This window comes from Acanthopagrus latus, chromosome 23 (assembly GCF_904848185.1).
Source record: "Acanthopagrus latus isolate v.2019 chromosome 23, fAcaLat1.1, whole genome shotgun sequence".
Taxonomy (NCBI): Eukaryota; Metazoa; Chordata; class Actinopteri; order Spariformes; family Sparidae; genus Acanthopagrus; species Acanthopagrus latus.
Window position 1 is genome coordinate 24,458,284 of NC_051061.1, and position 21,400 is coordinate 24,479,683.

The window sequence follows — 21,400 nt, forward strand, 5'->3', positions numbered from 1 at the left end:
TGTTGTTTTAAAATTCGACTCGTCTTCAACACTTTTTTCATCGATTGATGCAACACAAGAAAATGCAAGAAATGAGAGAAACGACAGTCAGACAAACAAACAGTAACAGACGTCGCTCCTGACCTCGCAGTGGGAGGAGCTTCTTCTATTCTTCCTCTTTTTTCAGCTTTTCTTTTCTTTTCTTTTTTCTTCCCGTCTTCACTACTTACAGTGTCAGTCTAACTTTTCTGCAGCACCCTCCTCTCCCGGCCTGAAGTCTTTCCTCCTCTCTTCTCATCACTCCATCATCCTCTGCATTGTTTCCACATATACATGAAAAAAATCCTTCGCCGTCGTCAGATATTATGTCTCCTTCATCCAGATTTTTCGACTGTTCTTCGCCATTTACAGAAGCATCATCTCCTTCATTTTTCTGCCCCTCCTCAGCCTTGTTGCTTGTGTTTCCTTGCGTGATGCAGGAATGTGTTCTGTCTGGATTTATGTTCAGATGGTTCTGTGCTTCTACATCGACACTGTTATCATGTGATCCAAACCTTTCACGCTCTCCCGCTTCATCGTCCTCGTCGTCTCTGAGCTTCTCTCTGTTCACCGGCTCCTGTTCAGGCTCAGATCTAAACTCATCCTCCAACACAACCTTTCCAGTTCCTGCGTCAGCGTCCCGTCCTCCAGTCTGACGGCTTAAAGCCTCATCACGTGTCTCCTGCAGCTCACATGTGTCATTCTGTCTTATTTGCTCCTGATCTTCATCCTCAGCATCTCTTTCTAATGATCTTCTCTTTGGCTCCACGTCGTCTTGTGTCAGATCATCCAGCCTGCTGGCGTCAGGAAACACCTGCGACTCAGCAGCTTTGAATCGAGGAGACAAAACACATTTATCTGTTAATATTACAGCAACAGCCTGAACCAGCTCTCACGTCTTCTTGTGGTTCTGCCTCTGTACGTGAGCAGACACAGTCCTGAGTCGAATCCTTTAATATGCAGCCTGTCAAAGAAACCCTTTATATGCCAAACACTATATTAACAGTATATTAAGAGAATTATCATTTTTTCATTTTTTTATTTCATCCCATGTTTTTCACCTTCATGTCGTGTCTCTCTGACTAGTGATCTTTTGCTTTTCACATTTTTTTATCACGTCTAAATCATCACGTCCACATTAATGAAACAATCAATAAGCTCAGTCTCATATTTCATCTCAGTGTTGAACTTCTGTGAATCTGATTTTATTTTTGTTTCCCTTCAGTCACATGTTCTCCTCACCAACATCTCCATCAGTTTGCATCTGGTCGTCCTCGTCACTGGTTTCATCCTGTCGTTCAGCTGCATCGTCTGTCTGACCTGGTGACGTTTTCTCACCGAGCTTCTTAGGCGCTGTGGGTTTGAGGGAACATTCAGTCATTCAGTCAGTAATTTATATATATATATATATATATATATATATATACACACACACACACACATAAAGGTGAAAAATGCGTGTGTGTGTGTGTGTGTGTGTGTGTGTGATTCTGTCTGTGTTTGTTTTTTCCCTTTTTCTTGTCTTTTTTCTATATATATTATATTTTAGGACCCAAATGCAGACACGGGCCAGAAGTGGGGAACAAAAAGTGATCTTTATTATGAAAAAGCCGAATGAGTACAAAAACAAGGGATTTAGACTCAAAAGACAAAGCAGCATCCAAAAGGCTCAAACAAGGTGCAAAGAAAAAGTGAAGTTCAAATCAAACCAAAACCTGAAACATCCAAACTGGAGGAGCGACAGACCAGGACAGGTAACATCAGACAGTCAGACGAGTGACCAGGAACAACAGAGAGCAAACTGACGAACACATGAAGGAGGACAAACATTATGTACAGACACACTGATGACGGGAGAAGAACAGGTGAGGTGAGTGAGGAGGGAAGAGGACAGGTGAGGCGAGTGAGGAGGGAAGAGGACAGGTGAGGCGAGTGAGGAGGGAAGAGGACAGGTGAGGGACAGGAAGAGACACCAGGGCATGATTTCAAAATAAAACCAAAATAAAACAAAGTCCAGGATCCTTCAGCATCACAGTCTTCTCATCTGTGTGGCTGCAGTTTGTTCCTGTGACTCGTCACCTGCTTTTCACTTCACTCACTGCTGTAATATTAACTTGGTTCTGACTTCATGTTGGAGCCAGTTTAGTTCATTTTGAGTTCCTCATATAAACTGCTGGGAGGCGTCAGCGTCTGCTGTGTCACTGCTCCGCTCTGATTCAACACTTTACTGACACAATACAGAACGTTTCCTCTCGGATATCTCAGTCGATCCAGTGATGTTAGTGTGTGTTGTATATATACACACTCACACACTCACACATCACCACCCAGACAGACTACAATCAACCTCAACAGGCCAAGTAAGTAAAAAACTCAGAGCACGTAAAATAACTCTGGACGTCATGAAGAAGCTGCTGTCAGACAAACTGATTCTCTTACTGTAAATTACAGACAGCAGGACACAAGTTCCTCTTTTTACCTCCTCGTTCCTCCGTCTCTGTCTCTCCATCCACATGTTGTTTAGAGGCTTTTACTGACTTCAGCCCTTCAAACTTGTCATCTAAGTTTCTCTCTGTATCGTCCTCCTCTCCTTCAGGCTGACGCTTCAGCAGCTCACTGTCGTTTCTTGTCTGCGGCTCGTTCTCTTCATTCTGTCTCGTCTTGCTGGACACCTTCGACTCTGAAGCTTTAAATTGAAGAGAAGAAACTTGTTTAGTGATCATAAGTTGATATTATACCTGAATGAATCCTGTATGTATTTTGTATTCCTACCTCTGTACATGAGGAGATAGACGCTCCGGGAGCTGATGAACAATCATTGTTGACTTATTATTTGCATAGAAAAACAATATGGTGACAACATGTCGACGCTTCCAGATAAATAAATCCCTTTTGATAACACATATATAAAAACAACACAGACCTGAACGTCCCGTCCTCTGCAAACAGCTGCTGTCTAATCTGCACAGTTCAACAGAAGCAAGCCGACATCAGCAAGTGTCTCTTTAATGTCGATCTTCCTGTCAGTGTGTTTTAAACGTGTGACGTCTTCATGGAACAGATGAAGTTAAATGTTCCTCACCTGTACGTGAGAATCATTGCAGTGGTACCAGGTGTCCCCAGACCGGACGGTGGCTGTGTAATGTCCACCTCTTATACTGCCCATGTGATCCACCCTCCCGTACAGCGTGTACGTCTTCTCCTGCATGGAAAGACTTTAAAAGCCTCTGAGATGATTCAAATGAAAACCAGAGATGAAAACAGACTCTTCCTCACCTTCAGCTGTAATTCACCTGGCACTTTCACACAGCAGTGTGATTTGAAATGTGACCTGGTGTTTCTGTCCAAGTCAAATCTCTTGAGGAGAAGAATCAAGATCTGAGGAGCTTCCACCATCTCACATCTCTGAACAACACAAGAAACATCGTCACGCACTGAATCCTTCAGTCTCACACTAACGTACAACACTGTGATTGGACTCCAGTGTGAAAGTGGACCGGACTTCATCATGAGGGCAGAACTCACAGCTGTGGCGTCTGAATCCTGGTCACACTCGTCACAGTACACCTTGTTATCTCCTGAGTATGTTACGTCCTGAAAAATCCTGTTAAAGCTGCTCTCCTGTGGACACACACGTGTTGTGCTGCATGTCATGTTGGCTCACATCACATGCAGATGCTGAGCAGGCGGTGTGTGTGTGTGTGTGTGTGTGTGTGTGTGTGTCTGCTCACCAGGCTGTAGGCTGCATCAGCAGCGTGTCTCAGCGACAGAGGCAGAGTCCAGAATGGATTCGTCTCTTCGTTGACGACGTGGCCGTCAGAGCACGTCGTCGTCTCCGTCAGCTTTCCTCTGAAAACCTGGAGAACAACATGTCACTTACAGCTCGGCGATCTCTGTAGTTCACCTGTCAGATTCAACGCGTTCTCACCTCAGAGGCGTCTGTGCTGACCTGATGTAAAATCCTCTCCAGGCATTCAGCTGCATCACTTGGTTCATAGACTGCAGACGGAAACTTTCAGTTGAATCTGATATCTTCATTTCATGAAAGCTTTTTTAAATTGTTCTGTCTTATTCATCATCATCCGTCTCACCATTTTTAATCCCAAACGTTGCTGTGATGTTTTCTGTTCCACATGTTCTTTTCTTCAGGCCTGTAAAGATGTTTCTCAGCTGCAGATCTGTGTGTTTCTGAGGATCCAACCTTCAGAGACAGAACAGGTCGTCTGGAACGAGCTCACACGTGGAGTTTATGGTGACGATACAGATCTGAACTGAAACCACGTTCTCCCCGGAACATCACACAGTGCTACGAAGGAACAGCTCCAACCATTCAAACACCAGAGTGACGAATCAAAACACTGTCGGCTCCATCAGGTCGCGCTGCACACTCAGGTTTTTATTTTCTCCATTTCTTATTGTAACATTTAGTTTGTACATTTTATTCCCCAGACAGGTTTAAATGTTGACACATGCAGGAAGATGAATCAGTCAAAACGATCCTGAGAATCAGAAGAAGATTTCTGAGAAGATGAACACAGACGTCGTCTCAGAACAGATACGAGCACATTTATCAACATCAGATTAACTCTCAACAGCTGAGAGGAAACTCAGACATGATGCAGAAACCAAATGTGGACTGATGAGGAAATACTAAACGTCTTCCTCCTCCCCTCCTCCTCCTCCTCCTCCTCCTCCTCCACCATGTTGTGTTCACATCTAAATGGGCGTCCTTCTACCTGTCTGTGCTTCAGGTGTGAGCAGCTGTTTACCTGTGGTGGATCTCGGTGGTCATGGAGAGCACCTGCAGGACGCTGTTGAGGTAACATGTGGCTCCCTGATTGGACAGGCCATGATGACGCGTCTGTGGAGCCACTGAACAGACAGGAAGCACAGCGTCATCACGCCGTTAACACTTCATCACTGCTGTGTAATAATATAATAACGACCTGAGTCATCAGCGTCTTCTCACCTGATGTGTCTGATGACGGCGTAGAAAATAAATTACACAGCGTTTTGGAGAAAAAGGTCATTTGCACGCTGCCACAGACACACACGGATTCTCCCCATGTAAACTACAGACAGCAGGACTCGTGATGTTTGTACCTCTGTGTTCCAGCGTCTCCGTCTTCGTCTCTTCATCCAGACGCTGTTCGCATGAATCTGTCAGCTGCTCTCCAACATGACCTGAAGCTTCTTGGTCCACAGTTCTGACTCTGAGGTAAAGTTTCCTGTTAGAACTGGACATGATGTGTTTTACCTTTTAGATTATCAGCCTGTATTTGCTGCAGATCGTCACGACTCTCGGTTTGTGTCTTTGTTGTGTTCAGACGTGGTTTTGTGTCTTGTACTTTTCTGTATTTGTCTGCTCCTGTTCCTACTCCTCCTCCTGCTCCTGTTCCTGCTCCTGCTCCTCCTCCTGCTCCTGCTCCTGTCCCTGCTCCTGCTCCTCCTCCTGCTCCTGTTCCTGCTCCTGCTCCTGCTCCTCCTCCTGCTCCTGTTCCTGCTCCTGCTCCTGCTCCTCCTCCTGCTCCTGTTCCTGCTCCTGCTCCTGTTCCTGCTCCTGCTCCTGCTCCTGCTCCTGCTCCTGCTCCTGTTCCTGCTCCTGCTCCTGTTCCTGCTCCTGTCCCTGCTCCTCCTCCTGCTCCTGCTACTTCTCCTCCTGTCCCTGCTCCTGCTCATGTTCCTGCTCCTGCTCCTGCTCCTCCTCCTTCTCCTCCTGTTCCTGCTCCTGCTCCTGCTCTTGCTCATGTTCCTGCTCCTGCTCCTCCTCCTGCTCCTGTCCCTGCTCCTGCTCCTGTCCCTGCTCCTCCTCCTGCTCCTGCTCCTGTCCCTGCTCCTGCTCCTTCTCCTCCTGTTCCTGCTCCTGCTCCTGTCCCTGCTCCTGCTCCTGCTCCTACTCCTCCTCCTGCTCCTGCTCCTGCTCCTGCTCCTGCTCATGTTCCTGCTCCTGCTCCTACTCCTCCTCCTGTCCCTGCTCCTGCTCCTGTTCCTGCTCCTGTTCCTGCTCCTGCTCCTGTTCCTGCTCCTGTTCCTGCTCCTGCTCCTGCTCTTGCTCATGTTCCTGCTCCTGTCCCTGCTCCTGTTCCTGCTCCTGTTCCTGTTCCTGCTCCTGTTCCTGCTCCTCCTCCTGCTCTTGCTCATGTTCCTGCTCCTGTCCCTGCTCCTCCTCCTGCTCCTGCTACTTCTCCTCCTGTCCCTGCTCCTGCTCATGTTCCTGCTCCTGCTCCTGCTCCTGCTCATGTTCCTGCTCCTGCTCCTGCTCTTGCTCATGTTCCTGCTCCTGTTCCTACTCCTCCTCCTGCTCCTGTCCCTGCTCCTGCTCCTCCTCCTGCTCCTGTTCCTGCTCCTGCTCCTGCTCCTCCTCCTGCTCCTGTTCCTGCTCCTGCTCCTGCTCCTCCTCCTGCTCCTGTTCCTGCTCCTGCTCCTGTTCCTGCTCCTGCTCCTGCTCCTGCTCCTGCTCCTGTTCCTGCTCCTGCTCCTGTTCCTGCTCCTGTCCCTGCTCCTCCTCCTGCTCCTGCTACTTCTCCTCCTGTCCCTGCTCCTGCTCATGTTCCTGCTCCTGCTCCTGCTCCTGCTCCTTCTCCTCCTGTTCCTGCTCCTGCTCTTGCTCATGTTCCTGCTCCTGCTCCTGCTCCTGCTCCTGCTCCTGCTCCTGCTCCTGTCCCTGCTCCTCCTCCTGCTCCTGCTCCTGTCCCTGCTCCTGCTCCTTCTCCTCCTGTTCCTGCTCCTGCTCCTGTCCCTGCTCCTGCTCCTGCTCCTACTCCTCCTCCTGCTCCTGCTCCTGCTCCTGCTCCTGCTCATGTTCCTGCTCCTGCTCCTACTCCTCCTCCTGTCCCTGCTCCTGCTCCTGTTCCTGCTCCTGTTCCTGCTCCTGCTCCTGTTCCTGCTCCTGTTCCTGCTCCTGCTCCTGCTCTTGCTCATGTTCCTGCTCCTGTCCCTGCTCCTGCTCCTGCTCATGTTCCTGCTCCTGCTCCTGCTCCTGCTCCTCCTCCTGCTCTTGCTCATGTTCCTGCTCCTGTCCCTGCTCCTCCTCCTGCTCCTGCTACTTCTCCTCCTGTCCCTGCTCCTGCTCATGTTCCTGCTCCTGCTCCTGCTCTTGCTCATGTTCCTGCTCCTGTCCCTGCTCCTGCTCCTGCTCTTGCTCATGTTCCTGCTCCTGCTCCTCCTCCTGCTCCTGTCCCTGCTCCTGCTCCTGTCCCTGCTCCTCCTCCTGCTCCTGCTCCTGTCCCTGCTCCTGCTCCTCCTCCTGCTCCTGTTCCTGCTCCTGCTCCTGCTCCTCCTCCTGCTCCTGTTCCTGCTCCTGCTCCTGCTCCTCCTCCTGCTCCTGTTCCTGCTCCTGCTCCTGTTCCTGCTCCTGCTCCTGCTCCTGCTCCTGCTCCTGCTCCTGTTCCTGCTCCTGCTCCTGTTCCTGCTCCTGTCCCTGCTCCTCCTCCTGCTCCTGCTACTTCTCCTCCTGTCCCTGCTCCTGCTCATGTTCCTGCTCCTGCTCCTGCTCCTCCTCCTTCTCCTCCTGTTCCTGCTCCTGCTCCTGCTCTTGCTCATGTTCCTGCTCCTGCTCCTCCTCCTGCTCCTGTCCCTGCTCCTGCTCCTGTCCCTGCTCCTCCTCCTGCTCCTGCTCCTGTCCCTGCTCCTGCTCCTTCTCCTCCTGTTCCTGCTCCTGCTCCTGTCCCTGCTCCTGCTCCTGCTCCTACTCCTCCTCCTGCTCCTGCTCCTGCTCCTGCTCCTGCTCCTGCTCATGTTCCTGCTCCTGCTCCTACTCCTCCTCCTGTCCCTGCTCCTGCTCCTGTTCCTGCTCCTGTTCCTGCTCCTGCTCCTGTTCCTGCTCCTGTTCCTGCTCCTGCTCCTGCTCTTGCTCATGTTCCTGCTCCTGTCCCTGCTCCTGTTCCTGCTCCTGTTCCTGTTCCTGCTCCTGTTCCTGCTCCTCCTCCTGCTCTTGCTCATGTTCCTGCTCCTGTCCCTGCTCCTCCTCCTGCTCCTGCTACTTCTCCTCCTGTCCCTGCTCCTGCTCATGTTCCTGCTCCTGCTCCTGCTCCTGCTCATGTTCCTGCTCCTGCTCCTGCTCTTGCTCATGTTCCTGCTCCTGTTCCTACTCCTCCTCCTGCTCCTGTCCCTGCTCCTGCTCCTCCTCCTGCTCCTGTTCCTGCTCCTGCTCCTGCTCCTCCTCCTGCTCCTGTTCCTGCTCCTGCTCCTGCTCCTCCTCCTGCTCCTGTTCCTGCTCCTGCTCCTGTTCCTGCTCCTGCTCCTGCTCCTGCTCCTGCTCCTGTTCCTGCTCCTGCTCCTGTTCCTGCTCCTGTCCCTGCTCCTCCTCCTGCTCCTGCTACTTCTCCTCCTGTCCCTGCTCCTGCTCATGTTCCTGCTCCTGCTCCTGCTCCTCCTCCTTCTCCTCCTGTTCCTGCTCCTGCTCTTGCTCATGTTCCTGCTCCTGCTCCTCCTCCTGCTCCTGTCCCTGCTCCTGCTCCTGTCCCTGCTCCTCCTCCTGCTCCTGCTCCTGTCCCTGCTCCTGCTCCTTCTCCTCCTGTTCCTGCTCCTGCTCCTGTCCCTGCTCCTGCTCCTGCTCCTACTCCTCCTCCTGCTCCTGCTCCTGCTCCTGCTCCTGCTCATGTTCCTGCTCCTGCTCCTACTCCTCCTCCTGTCCCTGCTCCTGCTCCTGTTCCTGCTCCTGTTCCTGCTCCTGCTCCTGTTCCTGCTCCTGTTCCTGCTCCTGCTCCTGCTCTTGCTCATGTTCCTGCTCCTGTCCCTGCTCCTGTTCCTGCTCCTGTTCCTGTTCCTGCTCCTGTTCCTGCTCCTCCTCCTGCTCTTGCTCATGTTCCTGCTCCTGTCCCTGCTCCTCCTCCTGCTCCTGCTACTTCTCCTCCTGTCCCTGCTCCTGCTCATGTTCCTGCTCCTGCTCCTGCTCTTGCTCATGTTCCTGCTCCTGTCCCTGCTCCTGCTCCTGCTCTTGCTCATGTTCCTGCTCCTGCTCCTCCTCCTGCTCCTGTCCCTGCTCCTGCTCCTGTCCCTGCTCCTCCTCCTGCTCCTGCTCCTGTCCCTGCTCCTGCTCCTTCTCCTCCTGTTCCTGCTCCTGCTCCTGTCCCTGCTCCTGCTCCTGCTCCTACTCCTCCTCCTGCTCCTGCTCCTGCTCCTGCTCCTGCTCCTGCTCCTGTTCCTGCTCCTGCTCCTGTCCCTGCTCCTGCTCCTGCTCCTACTCCTCCTCCTGCTCCTGCTCCTGTCCCTGCTCCTGCTCCTGTTCCTGCTCCTCCTCCTGCTCCTGCTCCTGCTCATGTTCCTCCTCCTGCTCCTGCTCCTGCTCCTGCTCATGTCCCTGCTCCTGCTCCTTCTCCTCCTGTTCCTGCTCCTGCTCCTGCTCCTGTCCCTGCTCCTGCTCCTACTCCTCCTCCTGTCCCTGCTCCTGTCCCTGCTCCTGTCCCTGCTCCTGTTCCTGCTCCTGCTCCTGCTCCTGCTCCTGTTCCTGTCCCTGCTCCTGCTCCTACTCCTCCTCCTGTCCCTGCTCCTGCTCCTGTCCCTGCTCCTGCTCCTACTCCTCCTCCTGTCCCTGCTCCTGTCCCTGCTCCTGTCCCTGCTCCTGCTCCTGCTCCTTCTCCTCCTGTTCCTGCTCCTGTCCCTGCTCCTGTCCCTGCTCCTGTCCCTGCTCCTGCTCCTACTCCTCCTCCTGTCCCTGCTCCTGTCCCTGCTCCTGTCCCTGCTCCTGCTCCTGCTCCTTCTCCTCCTGTTCCTGCTCCTACTCCTCCTCCTGTCCCTGCTCCTGCTCCTACTCCTCCTCCTGTCCCTGCTCCTGCTCCTGTCCCTGCTCCTGCTCCTACTCCTCCTCCTGTCCCTGCTCCTGTCCCTGCTCCTGTCCCTGCTCCTGCTCCTGCTCCTTCTCCTCCTGTTCCTGCTCCTGTCCCTGCTCCTGTTCCTGCTCCTGCTCCTGCTCCTGCTCATGTCCCTGCTCCTGCTCCTGTCCCTGCTCCTGCTCCTGCTCCTGCTCCTGTCCCTGCTCCTGCTCCTGTCCCTGCTCCTGCTCCTGCTCCTGTTCCTGCTCCTGTTCCTGCTCCTGCTCCTGCTCCTGTTCCTGCTCCTGCTCCTCCTCCTGCTCTTGCTCATGTTCCTGCTCCTGTCCCTGCTCCTCCTCCTGCTCCTGCTACTTCTCCTCCTGTCCCTGCTCCTGCTCATGTTCCTGCTCCTGCTCCTGCTCCTGCTCATGTTCCTGCTCCTGTCCCTGCTCTTGCTCATGTTCCTGCTCCTGCTCCTCCTCCTGCTCCTGTCCCTGCTCCTGCTCCTGTCCCTGCTCCTCCTCCTGCTCCTGCTCCTGTCCCTGCTCCTGCTCCTTCTCCTCCTGTTCCTGCTCCTGCTCCTGTCCCTGCTCCTGCTCCTGCTCCTACTCCTCCTCCTGCTCCTGCTCCTGCTCCTGCTCCTGCTCATGTTCCTGCTCCTGCTCCTCCTCCTGTCCCTGCTCCTGCTCCTGTCCCTGCCTGCTCCTGCTCCTGTCCCTGCTCCTGCTCCTGTTCCTGCTCCTCCTCCTGCTCCTGCTCCTGCTCATGTTCCTCCTCCTGCTCCTGCTCCTGCTCCTGCTCATGTCCCTGCTCCTGCTCCTTCTCCTCCTGTTCCTGCTCCTGCTCCTGTCCCTGCTCCTGCTCCTACTCCTCCTCCTGTCCCTGCTCCTGTCCCTGCTCCTGTTCCTGCTCCTGCTCCTGCTCCTGCTCCTGCTCCTGTCCCTGCTCCTGCTCCTACTCCTCCTCCTGTCCCTGCTCCTGCTCCTGTCCCTGCTCCTGCTCCTACTCCTCCTCCTGTCCCTGCTCCTGTCCCTGCTCCTGCTCCTGCTCCTTCTCCTCCTGTTCCTGCTCCTGTCCCTGCTCCTGTCCCTGCTCCTGTCCCTGCTCCTGCTCCTACTCCTCCTCCTGTCCCTGCTCCTGTCCCTGCTCCTGTCCCTGCTCCTGCTCCTGCTCCTTCTCCTCCTGTTCCTGCTCCTACTCCTCCTCCTGTCCCTGCTCCTGCTCCTACTCCTCCTCCTGTCCCTGCTCCTGCTCCTGTCCCTGCTCCTGCTCCTACTCCTCCTCCTGTCCCTGCTCCTGTCCCTGCTCCTGCTCCTGCTCCTTCTCCTCCTGTTCCTGCTCCTGTCCCTGCTCCTGTTCCTGCTCCTGCTCCTGCTCCTGCTCATGTCCCTGCTCCTGCTCCTGTCCCTGCTCCTGCTCCTGCTCCTGCTCCTGTCCCTGCTCCTGCTCCTGTCCCTGCTCCTGCTCCTGCTCCTGTTCCTGTCCCTGCTCCTGCTCCTGCTCCTGCTCCTGTCCCTGCTCCTGCTCCTGTCCCTGCTCCTGCTCCTGCTCCTGTCCCTGCTCCTGCTCCTGTCCCTGCTCCTACTCCTCCTCCTGTCCCTGCTCCTGCTCCTGTCCCTGCTCCTGCTCCTACTCCTCCTCCTGTCCCTGCTCCTGTCCCTGCTCCTTCTCCTCCTGCTCCTGCTCCTGTTCCTGCTCCTGCTCCTACTCCTCCTCCTGTCCCTGCTCCTGCTCCTGCTCCTTCTCCTCCTGCTCCTGCTCCTGTTCCTGCTCCTGCTCCTGCTCCTGCTCATGTCCCTGCTCCTGCTCCTGTCCCTGCTCCTGCTCCTGCTCCTGTCCCTGCTCCTGCTCCTGTCCCTGCTCCTGCTCCTGCTCCTGTTCCTGTCCCTGCTCCTGCTCCTGCTCCTGCTCCTGTCCCTGCTCCTGCTCCTGTCCCTGCTCCTGCTCCTGCTCCTCCTCCTGCTCCCACAGTTTATCTCCGGCGTGCCACAGGTGGACACTTCAGTCTCTTACCTGTCGGGCGTCTCTGTGTGTGCCTGGACGCTGGTGGAATGAGCCGCGTGCTGATCGTTTGGGTCATGATGACGTTTCTGTGTCTGAGTGACTAAAATACAGAAAACACAGCGTCAGAAAACACACACTCATGTGTGTGTGTGTGTGTGTGTGTGTGTGTGTGTGTGTGTGTGTGTGTCTCACCTCTTTCTTCAGCACCTGTTGGTTTTTTCTCTCCTGCTTCTGTCTCATCAGGTGTTTTTCTGGCTTCAGCAGGAGTTTCTTCTTCTTCCATCTCGTTATTTTCTTCCATCTCGTTATTTTCTGTGTGATGCTGAAATCCAAAGTGCTTTTACTGTCTTGTGCCTTTATGTTTCTGCTAATCAATCAATCAAACAATCACTCGGAGCACAAACTGCTCTGAACACGCCACGACAGCAGATCGTCACGACTCTGGGTTTGTGTCTTTGTTGTGTTCAGATATGGTTTTGTGTCTTGTACTTTTCTGTATTTGTCTCCTTCTGTCCGTCAGTGTTTTCTCTTTGCAGATGAAGGGCCAGAATTTGGTTCAGTGTTACGACTCATCAAAGAGACAGAAGAAGAGAGAATCATTAGGAGCTTCTGACCTGGTTTTAGAAAGAAACGAGGGCACAAAGTGCCACGAACTGGGGAGGAGATGAAGTCAGGAGTCAGGAGTCCGAGTTCAAGGAGGGGAGAGGAGGAGGAGAGGGGAGAGAGGAGAGGAGGAGAGAGGAGGAGGAGAGGAGGAGAGAGGAGGTGAGGACAGGAGGTGAGAGGAGAGGGGAGGAGGTGAGGAGAGGAGGAGACAGGAGAGGAGGTGAGGACAGGAGGTGAGAGGAGAGGGGAGGAGGTGAGGAGAGGAGGAGACAGGAGAGGAGGTGAGAGGAGGTGAGAGGAGGAGGAGAGGAGGAGGAGAGGAGGAGACAGGAGAGGAGGAGGAGGAGAGGAGGTGAGAGGAGGAGGAGAGGAGGAGACAGGAGAGGAGGAGGAGGAGAGGAGGTGAGAGGAGGAGGAGAGGAGGAGACAGGAGAGGAGGAGGAGAGAGGAGGTCCCCTCCTGTGAGCAGCCGGGACAGCAGCGGGTCCTGGACCGGCCCCTCCGCGTGTGTCAGCGGGTCACTCGGCGCCTCTCCGGCGGACAGCGGCGGAGGAAAATCATCTTTATTTCCGCTTCTAACGATCGTGTGTTTACTTCGCTTCCATACGGATCGTTATCTTTAACATGATGCACACTGACACTAATATTGACAGTTTAATCCTGTAACACAGCTTGGTGAAGGAAACTGCTGTAAATGAAACGTTAATTCACACTGTTCGTATCGTTTTTCATCGTCACTTCACAGCATCAGTGACCGGAGCTCGGAGGCTGTTCGTGCCCGCAGCTTCCCGCTCTGTGGACGGTTCAACACTCCGGAAGCTGCGTGTGTCCGCAGGTTTCATCCACCTGAAGTGTGAGGACACATGGAGCCGTTTCACGACATGAACTCTGCATCTCGTGCTGACGTCAGCAACAGGTGACCACGTGAAACAGTTTGAAATTCAGCGTCCTTCTTCACTATTGAAAGATAAATGCAAACGCGCTTCTGTTCTTCAACAAAGTTCACATGAAATACGGAGAGGAGGAAATAAACAGGCCGCAGCTGCACATGAAGCTTTTCACAGGCAGTTCGGTGTGTCGGTCCGGAGACAGAGAGAGGAAACACTCACCGCTGCGCTCCTGGAACAAACCCGAGCAGAGGACGTTACCAGACGCACCGCGACTCGCTCTGACCGGCTGGACTTCAGTCGGACCTCACACTGAATATATCAAGTGTTCACGCCCCTTTCTGCTCTCAGCACTGCTCAGATCCACGCAGGGTGAAACTAGTACAACACGTCCACACTCATCACATCGTCCCAGCACACAAACCCGCTTCCAGACAGGAAACTCCTCTCATGTGTCGCTGTTCAACACACGTGATGCTCTGAACCGAAGAGGAGTGAGCGCAGCTCTCATCATGTGCTGGCCACAAAAACAGCACTGTTGAATCTTTCACTTCTCAGTCACACTCGAATGAAAACAGGCGCAGGTTGGTTTCCTCTTTATTTTCATGCCGTTACAGTGAATATAACATATATGACATCACACGATATCTGATCAGAATGATGCGCTGAAATGAAACATCAGCATCAGAGAAGAATGTCTGACAAACAGAACTGGAAGAAGATTCTGAATCAGTGTGCAGCTGGTTGTTAATAACACAGTCGTGAGGAAACGCTGTGATGTCACTGTGATGTCACTGTGATGTCACTGACGCTGTGATGTTGGTTTCTGGCAGCCAGCTCGTGCAGTTTGGCCTCATGTTGGTCTCAGATGAGCTCCGGGCAGTTTGACGACTGAGTGGATGCGGGACATGTGTCTGACTCCGTATGACAGCAGGAGCGAATCCTCCTGCAGAGTCTCCGCTCCGAACACCAGCTCCAGGTGATCACCTGCCGGAACAAACCTCACCATCACCACAGGCTCAGTGTCTGCAGTTACATCTCTGTCAGCCAGCAGCCAAACTCATGCTGGTCAATCCAAACACGTTAGAACACCAGCGACATTTCTTCTTCTTCTCAATGTTTAACTTAGATTTCCTGTTTACAAACGAACAACTGGGACCGAATCTGCGTCAGGAAGTTCAGGAAGTTAAGCAGCGGCCAGTTTACTCACCAGTCTGGAACACGCACTGAATGATCCTCTTTAACTGCTGGACAGTGACGTTCTTCATCCCATCGTCACAGACGCACAGGCGGATGAGCTTTTCCTCTCCGGAGGGGGAATTCACTCTCAGCTGGAATGACATGATGCAGCTCCGCGGTGCCGTGAGGACTCTGAGGACTCTGAGGACTCTGAGGACTGTATGTGGACTCTGAGGACTCTGAGGACTGTGTCTGGACTCTCTGGACTCTCTGACTGTCTCCTTCTCTCCTGAATCCTCAGGCTGCACATACAGCAGCGCTCCTACGAACCACGTGACTTCGGGGAAACGACCGCTGAAAGAGCAGAAACCTGCGCAGCTGCTCCACATTTGGACGGAGTTCGTGCAGCTCAGATGGGAAACAGCTCCGAGAAGTGTTACGACCCGCAGGACCGCACGCTGACATTCGTAGCCGGGGAAGATGAAATGGACTGTAAGTAGCTGGTTTAAACAGGAGGCAGGTCAGTGGCCAGGTGAGGTCAGGGGGGAGGAAACGAGCAGCAGCAGCTCGGTTCTGACTCGGTTCTGACTCGGTGTCTCAGCTGACTGTCCATCACTGACGCGGCTCCGTCTGTCTCACAGTTCTGTGTGTCGGCTTCACGTCTCTCCGAGCGAAGATGTCCTGCGGACACGCCGTCACTCCGATGTCTCTGACCGAACACTGCCGCAGGCTGCTGGACCAGGTGTGATGTTCGCACCTGCAGCACGACAGTCACACACGTCAGAGACCGAGACTGTGCTGCAGTTATTCAGTGTGTTGTCATATAATTTCAACATGTATTTATGTCGTCATTGTTTGCTGAGCACACGTTGTTTAATCAGTTTGATCAGAATATGAGTTGTGTTGTTTTTGTGTTTGAATATTTGATGAGGCTTTTGTTGTGAAGGCGCCGGTACAGGTGAGTCTGCATGACAGGCAGGTGGTGGGAGGGTTGATGGTTCTTCACCAGGTAAATACACCACAGAACCTCCATGACTGGAGAAGTGTTGTGTCACATCCCTGCGTAAGATTCTCTCTTCCTTTGTATCTGGACACATGTTGTTATTCCTGAGGACACACACCTGGACACGGTGGATCACGCTGACAGGTGAACTTCCTTCTGTCTCGTGTTGTGTTTTCAGAGGCAGAGCAGGTTTGTGTGTGGTGTGTGTGATGCTGATTGGTCCTTCCAGGAGGTTCGTAAAATGGCTCTTCTGACTCCTGAAGAAGTGAAAGAATTTGAAGAGAAGAAGTTGCGTAATGCTGCCAAACGTTCCCTCAGTATCAGAGAAGTTAGTTTCTACATGACGTCGTTGACAAAAATACAGTTGAGGACACAAATACAAGTCTGAATTAAAACTCAAACTCATTTATCCCCCCTGTGCTTCCAGGGCTCTTTGGAAATATTACAGACCTGTCCAGAAGTCGTCCTCGACAGCGTGAAGGACGCAGAAGGTCCCTTAAAATGTCCGTCCACCCGAGCCTGTCCCACCTGTGGTTTGCTGCTTCGACATGATGGAACCAGGTGTAAAAACGTTGGCTGCACGCAGTGTAAAGTGCAGTTTTGTTTTGTGTGTCTGAGGATCACCACAGAGTGCCAGAAACTGAACCCGGAGTCCTGGTTCAGAGTTTGTTCCACTGGTGTCGCACCCAGACAGACCTCCATACCTGCGTGGCAGCGCAGGTAAATGTGTTGATCCAGGAACCTGAGACACACCTGGTCATGCTGTCTGTCATGAGGCCAGTCACTGTTATCACTCAGACAGATATTCAGCTCTGCTGGGATCTTATTTTGTCTTTATTGGCACAACATGAGATTTATTTCCAGGATGGGAAGTTTTCCTGCTTCCTCTCAGAATCAGTTTGACTTCAGCATGTTTTCTCACTGTGACTTTGATCCCTGTTGTGTCTTTTTCTCATTTCCTTGTTCAGTCAGACGTTTATTGATCATCTGTTTCCTGATATTTCTTCCCTGTTCAATAAAAAAATAAATACACAGACTGGTTTGAAGTTTGAAGTTATTTCTAGTTGAGCTATTTTATTTTAGCAGCTTATTGGTGGAATCACTTCAAACTGTGGTTGATGAAGAATTCAGATGATTTTACAGATATAAAAGAAAATATTACACAATTAATATAATGGTTGTAGTGAAAGATCCGTTCAAAGTGTCGTTATGGGCCAAATGTACATAAATATCAAATTCAAATGAGCTTTATTGGCATTAATGTTTAATTCAGCTTAATTAGAAAGTAGTATTCAGTATTATAATAGTTTCATTTTATGTTTGATCATTAATTATTGATACATCACACAAATGTAAAACATACTCACAGTGTGATGATGAGGTCATTTTAACTGCATGAAGAGTTTATAACAATCGGACATAAAAAAAGATGTAAATAGTCAAAACAATCAAACTTCAGTTGAGTCGTTTCCTTGTTAAGATGCGATGAAATGCTTTTTAAACTGTTTATTTAATGTTTATTGGACAGTTGCAACCTTTATAATTACTTAATAAATGTTTTATGAAGTATAAATTGTCTTGTTAACAGTTAAACAACACTAAATGTAGCATTCATGAATGATGAGTCTTGTTAAAGAGCTAATAACTTTTTTTTTTTCACAAATAAATAAGTTAAATACACTTAAGTTAAAACTGGCCGTTATTGTCACGTCTTCTTCTTCTTCTGTCGGAATTTGAGTCCAGTTTTATATATTTATATTATTTCATGAGCTGTTATTGTTCCTGTCAAAATGCAAGAACTTCACATTAAACGTCCCAGTTGTTTTGCAGACGCTCTGCAGGTTCAGGGAGGCAGCAGGCTGCATGACCTGCATCCTGAAGTCAAAGATTTCTGTCAGAGTGGAAAGTCTGTGTGAGTTTCAGGTTAGAGTTGGTCAGATGATCGTCGCAGGGCGACAGGACGCATCACCTCAGTGTTTCTGAGATCCTGCCGACAGCTCTGTTGTGTCCTCTGACTGAAGTCAAATTATCAGTGAAGGACTTTAAGTGTAATCAAGTATTTTCATCATGTGCTATCAGAACACTTCTTCCATTACAGTGATTTCACCAGATCTATACAGCCCCATTTTTTGGATTTGATTAATAAAATTGTACTTAAATTGTGCCTGTGTTTTGATGAATAAAGATTAAAATAATAATAATATGATAATAATACTGTTGGACAGGCTGTCAGAGCTCCAGTCCCACTGTGAGTCAGGAGAAACAAGGTGTGGTGGAAGTTATTGTCTTTCCTTGTAGATGAGTGTCGAAGGTGGATCAGTACGTTTCTCCCCACGCAGCAGAGCAAGTTTCACATACCATGAACACCAGTTTACTGCAGGTCACATGAAAACATGCTCCAGTTAATATCAGTACTGATAAGTTTGACTATTACACAAGCTGTAAAGAAAAGATTTCACAAATCTTTATTATTATTATCTTTATTGTACCAACCAGGACCAGTTTCACTCTGCACACTTCAACACAGAGACGTAAACACACCTCACAGACGTGCAGATCTTTATGACAGCATGAACTTCCTCACAGGTCAAACCGGATCTGAAGGTCTCTGTGTCGACTTCACACTGATCCAGACAGACTCACATGTCATTACTGTTGTTTAACAGAGGTAAAGTTTGACCTCAGCATTTATTCATACTGTCTGTGTTGTGTTACGCTGAGCTGCCGTCAGTAATCTCAGTTATTCATACAAGCTGAAACATCATCTGTCCTCCAAACCAACAACTGAACATAAATCGAGTCGCTTTGAAAAATCAATTCTGTTTCTCCTGATAATGATCGAGTGTCATTTAACTATATGAATCAAATCCACATACCTCTGTGTATAATTAGCTTTATATTGGTCCACTTTAACTTAACAGCTGAGCGTTAATTACTTTTATAAGTACTAAATCTAATGTTACTCATGTTAATAAGAACAACTCACAGCCAGTTTCTGTTTCTGTCTGACTCATCACGGCTGCAACAGAGGAGGCAGGTCACTGAGTACAAACACTGACTGTACTTCAGTACGTGTTCCAGGTATCTGTACTTTACTCCAGTGCTTCTTTAACTTCATCTCAACACAAACCTTTTATGAATTATGTGCATTAATTCTGTTACAGGCTCTCTGAGTTCCACCTGCTCTGAGGACGACGTCCCCTTCAGGGACAGTTCAGTTGTAAATGTTATACAACAGTATAAAGTGGCAGCTGGACTGCTGAGTGTGCAGAGCAACATATCAGAAGACGTGAACCTAAAGAACTGGGTGTTCTGAATAGAAGTTGTATAAGTTGACTGAGGGCGTGTATATAGATAAGAAACACAAATATCTGCAGCTGCATCCTTACAGGAAGTCACATGATTTAGAGGAACAGTGATGCAGAATAAAGTCCAGTGAAGAGTCAGTCTGCTGCAGCCAGCTGAGTGAACACACAGAGTTTACAGTCAGTCTGTCGTCTCCACCAACTTTATTCAGAGATGACAGGACGTCTCCGCCAACTTTATTCAGAGACGACAGGACGTCTCCACCAGCTTTATTCCAGCAGAACTTTTAGCAGCAGGTCAGAAACTCTTTTTTACTCTTTACCTATCGTTGCTTCTCACTCTGCAGATAAACACCTTCATCATCACTGCCGGTCGTCCACGAGTCACTTCAACAGCACAATACTGGAAGGAGAGAAGTCTGTGTTAACTCAGTAACTGGTGTGTCTCTGTCTCCTTCACTGCTGAGTTGTTGTAGTTTCTGTCTCTGTCTCAGAGAAAGTGCCTTAAAGTTTGTTGCTCTGAATCACATCTGTATTTGCTCTAACAGTCTCCTGTCTATCCTCCTGTCTGTCCTCCTGTCTGTCCTTCTGTCTGTCCTCCTGTCTATCCTCTGTCTATCCTCCTGTCTGTCCTCCTGTCTATCCTCCTGTCTGTCCTCCTGTCTGTCCTCCTGTCTGTCCTTCTGTCTGTCCTCCTGTCTATCCTCTGTCTATCCTCCTGTCTGTCCTCCTGTCTGTCCTCCTGTGTATCCTCCGTCTGTCCTCCTGTCTGTCCTCCTGTCTATCCTCCGTCTGTCCTCCTGTCTGTCCTCCTGTCTGTCCTTCTGTCTGTCCTCCTGTCTATCCTCTGTCTATCCTCTGTCTGTCCTCCTGTCTGTCCTCCTGTCTATCCTCTGTCTGTCCTCCTGTCTGTCCTCCTGTCTATCCTCTGTCTATCCTCCTGTCTGTCCTCCTGTCTGTCCTCCTGTCTATCCTCCGTCTGTCCTCCTGTCTGTCCTCCTGTCTGTCCTAACAACTCTTTGGTAGGCGTCTCCCTCAGCTGATCAGTTTGAACGCTGAACGTCTTTGTACTGTGATCAGCTGAAGGTATTCTGCTTTTATCTACGTTAGAATCAACGTCCCAGCTGTTGTCAGTCAGTGTTGGAGTAAATGTAGCTGCAGGTTGACGTGGTCTTCATCAGATACAGTTTCCTCCGGTGTCCTCTGATCGTCTCTCACTTTCTCTCACAGGCGTCTCTGATTGGACCATCAGGCAGAAACCGTCATCATGTCTTTCTGTGAGGGAGTGTCAGTGTGTCCTCGCTGTGGCGGCATGCGTGCATCTGTAAGACATCGTCACAGTGACATATAAACATCTTTGTTTTTGCTCTGAATCATTTAGAAAATAAATGAGGTAATAATGTTGTTCATATATGTGTCAAAGTCAAGCAGGGACACATTTGTGAACGATACCGTTAGGCATAACATCCACTGGGGACGGGGGGGAAATGTCTCATTTTATTTAATCCAGCTAAATATGAATATCATCCTGCCTGGTTAACTGTTAGCTTGATGTCAGCTAGCTGTTAGCTGTGAGCTGCAGGTGGTTACAGGTGTACAGGTGCTCTGTATGAAGGATCAGGTGATTCATGTCGATCAATAATGAAGGGAAGAAGTTAACGTGATAAAAAGTGACACAGTTTAATCCAAAACTCATTCTTAACTGTCACAAACTGCCAGTGATGCTACGACTGAAGTGAATTATTAATCAATTTGAAAGTGAAAAATGTGAATGTTTTCTAATCAGTAACTGAACAAAGTGACTCTCTGTTTTCATGTAAGACGCAGGTGAGCCGAGACCTGAGGGAGCAGCACAGGCCGACACAGGTGGAGTTCATATATTTAGTTATATTATCATTATAGTTCATATAAACTGTATATATGTCATATTTTTTAAAATCTTTTATAGGTTGTGATTGAAGTTACAAATGGAACATTATCTGTTGATAGTTCCATAAAGAACGTGCTACAGATCAGTGCTGTTATTCAAAGTGTAGCTTATATCTCACAGCATGTGACGTTCAGTCGGTTTGTAGGTTAAATATGCAGAGAGGAAGATTTTTTTCTCATGTATATTTACTGTCAGATTTTAAAACTAAACACGATAGCGTTCATCATAATGTATTGCTTTTTAAGTAGCTGGGAATATGATTAGAAGCATGTGAAGTGTATAAAATTGTATTCAATGTTACACCCATGACGATACTCAACCCTGCTGATAAATATGAAAATGAATCAAGTATTGATCTGTTGACTTCTGATCTTCATCCTCAGCCTGTGATGGGAGCTTTTGAAACGCCGTTGCCTTTTCTGAGTGTCCCGAACCAATCAGTGAGAAATACATCTGACGACATCCGAGCAGCACTGAGGACACAGAGGACAGCGGTCAGTCACATGAGGTATGACTGGGGGGGCGGGGCTTCTTATCAGAACGTCACTGGCTCGATTCCCCTGATCTGCATGTTAAAGTGTCCTTGAGCAAGATACTGAACCACAAACTGCACCTGATGTGCTGTCGGCAGTTTGTACGGCAGCTGCCACCATCAGTGTTTGAATGTATGTCTGAATTACTGTGAGTCGCTTTGGACTAAAGTGGTTTTTGTGACA

The 21,400-nt window shown here is 50.2% G+C and overlaps 3 protein-coding genes across 10 annotated transcripts in view; 2 read left to right on the plus strand and 1 right to left on the minus strand.

The window, feature by feature from the left end:
• LOC119013487 (ubiquitin carboxyl-terminal hydrolase 17-like protein A) overlaps positions 1–13,839 on the minus strand; it is a 14,028-nt gene extending 189 nt beyond the window's left edge. Inside the window, exons 1-16 of one of the 4 annotated variants that reach the window (XM_037088059.1) lie at positions 13,490–13,839; positions 11,967–12,096; positions 11,784–11,874; positions 5,122–5,246; positions 4,788–4,890; positions 4,110–4,219; positions 3,947–4,017; positions 3,750–3,875; positions 3,544–3,639; positions 3,295–3,423; positions 3,101–3,220; positions 2,942–2,979; positions 2,791–2,822; positions 2,498–2,704; positions 1,261–1,371; positions 1–846 (exon numbers count right to left, since the gene is read on the minus strand). The exon at positions 1–846 is cut by the window's left edge and continues 189 nt beyond it. In XM_037088059.1, coding sequence (XP_036943954.1) covers positions 206–846; positions 1,261–1,371; positions 2,498–2,704; positions 2,791–2,822; positions 2,942–2,979; positions 3,101–3,220; positions 3,295–3,423; positions 3,544–3,639; positions 3,750–3,875; positions 3,947–4,017; positions 4,110–4,219; positions 4,788–4,890; positions 5,122–5,246; positions 11,784–11,874; positions 11,967–12,075 — 2,109 coding nt within the window. In that variant the 5' untranslated portion in view covers positions 12,076–12,096; positions 13,490–13,839 and the 3' untranslated portion in view covers positions 1–205. Of the gene's footprint in view, positions 847–1,260; positions 1,372–2,497; positions 2,705–2,790; positions 2,823–2,941; positions 2,980–3,100; positions 3,221–3,294; positions 3,424–3,543; positions 3,640–3,749; positions 3,876–3,946; positions 4,018–4,109; positions 4,220–4,787; positions 4,891–5,121; positions 5,256–11,783; positions 11,875–11,966; positions 12,097–13,489 lie in introns of all 4 variants that reach the window. The other 3 variants (XM_037088060.1, XM_037088058.1, XM_037088061.1) reach the window with 3 other exon arrangements.
• Positions 1–21,400, plus strand: part of LOC119013489 (nucleolin-like) — a 33,469-nt gene that overhangs the window by 9,718 nt on the left and 2,351 nt on the right. Inside the window, exons 1-4 of one of the 4 annotated variants that reach the window (XM_037088067.1) lie at positions 18,848–19,051; positions 19,985–20,077; positions 20,572–20,620; positions 21,068–21,192. In XM_037088067.1, coding sequence (XP_036943962.1) covers positions 20,022–20,077; positions 20,572–20,620; positions 21,068–21,192 — 230 coding nt within the window. In that variant the 5' untranslated portion in view covers positions 18,848–19,051; positions 19,985–20,021. Of the gene's footprint in view, positions 1–18,847; positions 19,052–19,984; positions 20,079–20,571; positions 20,621–21,067; positions 21,193–21,400 lie in introns of those variants that run through there. The other 3 variants (XM_037088070.1, XM_037088069.1, XM_037088071.1) reach the window with 3 other exon arrangements.
• On the plus strand, positions 14,478–16,485 carry LOC119013492. Of its 2 annotated transcripts, none has more exons than XM_037088073.1 (4): positions 14,478–14,938; positions 15,088–15,188; positions 15,628–15,777; positions 15,877–16,485. In XM_037088073.1, the coding sequence occupies exons 1-4, from the start codon at positions 14,860–14,862 to the stop codon at positions 16,171–16,173; spliced, it is 627 nt and encodes a 208-aa protein (XP_036943968.1). In that variant the 5' UTR covers positions 14,478–14,859; the 3' UTR covers positions 16,174–16,485. The 2 variants fall into 2 exon arrangements, with proteins under 2 accessions (XP_036943968.1, XP_036943969.1); XM_037088074.1 differs by having other exon boundaries at positions 14,830–14,966.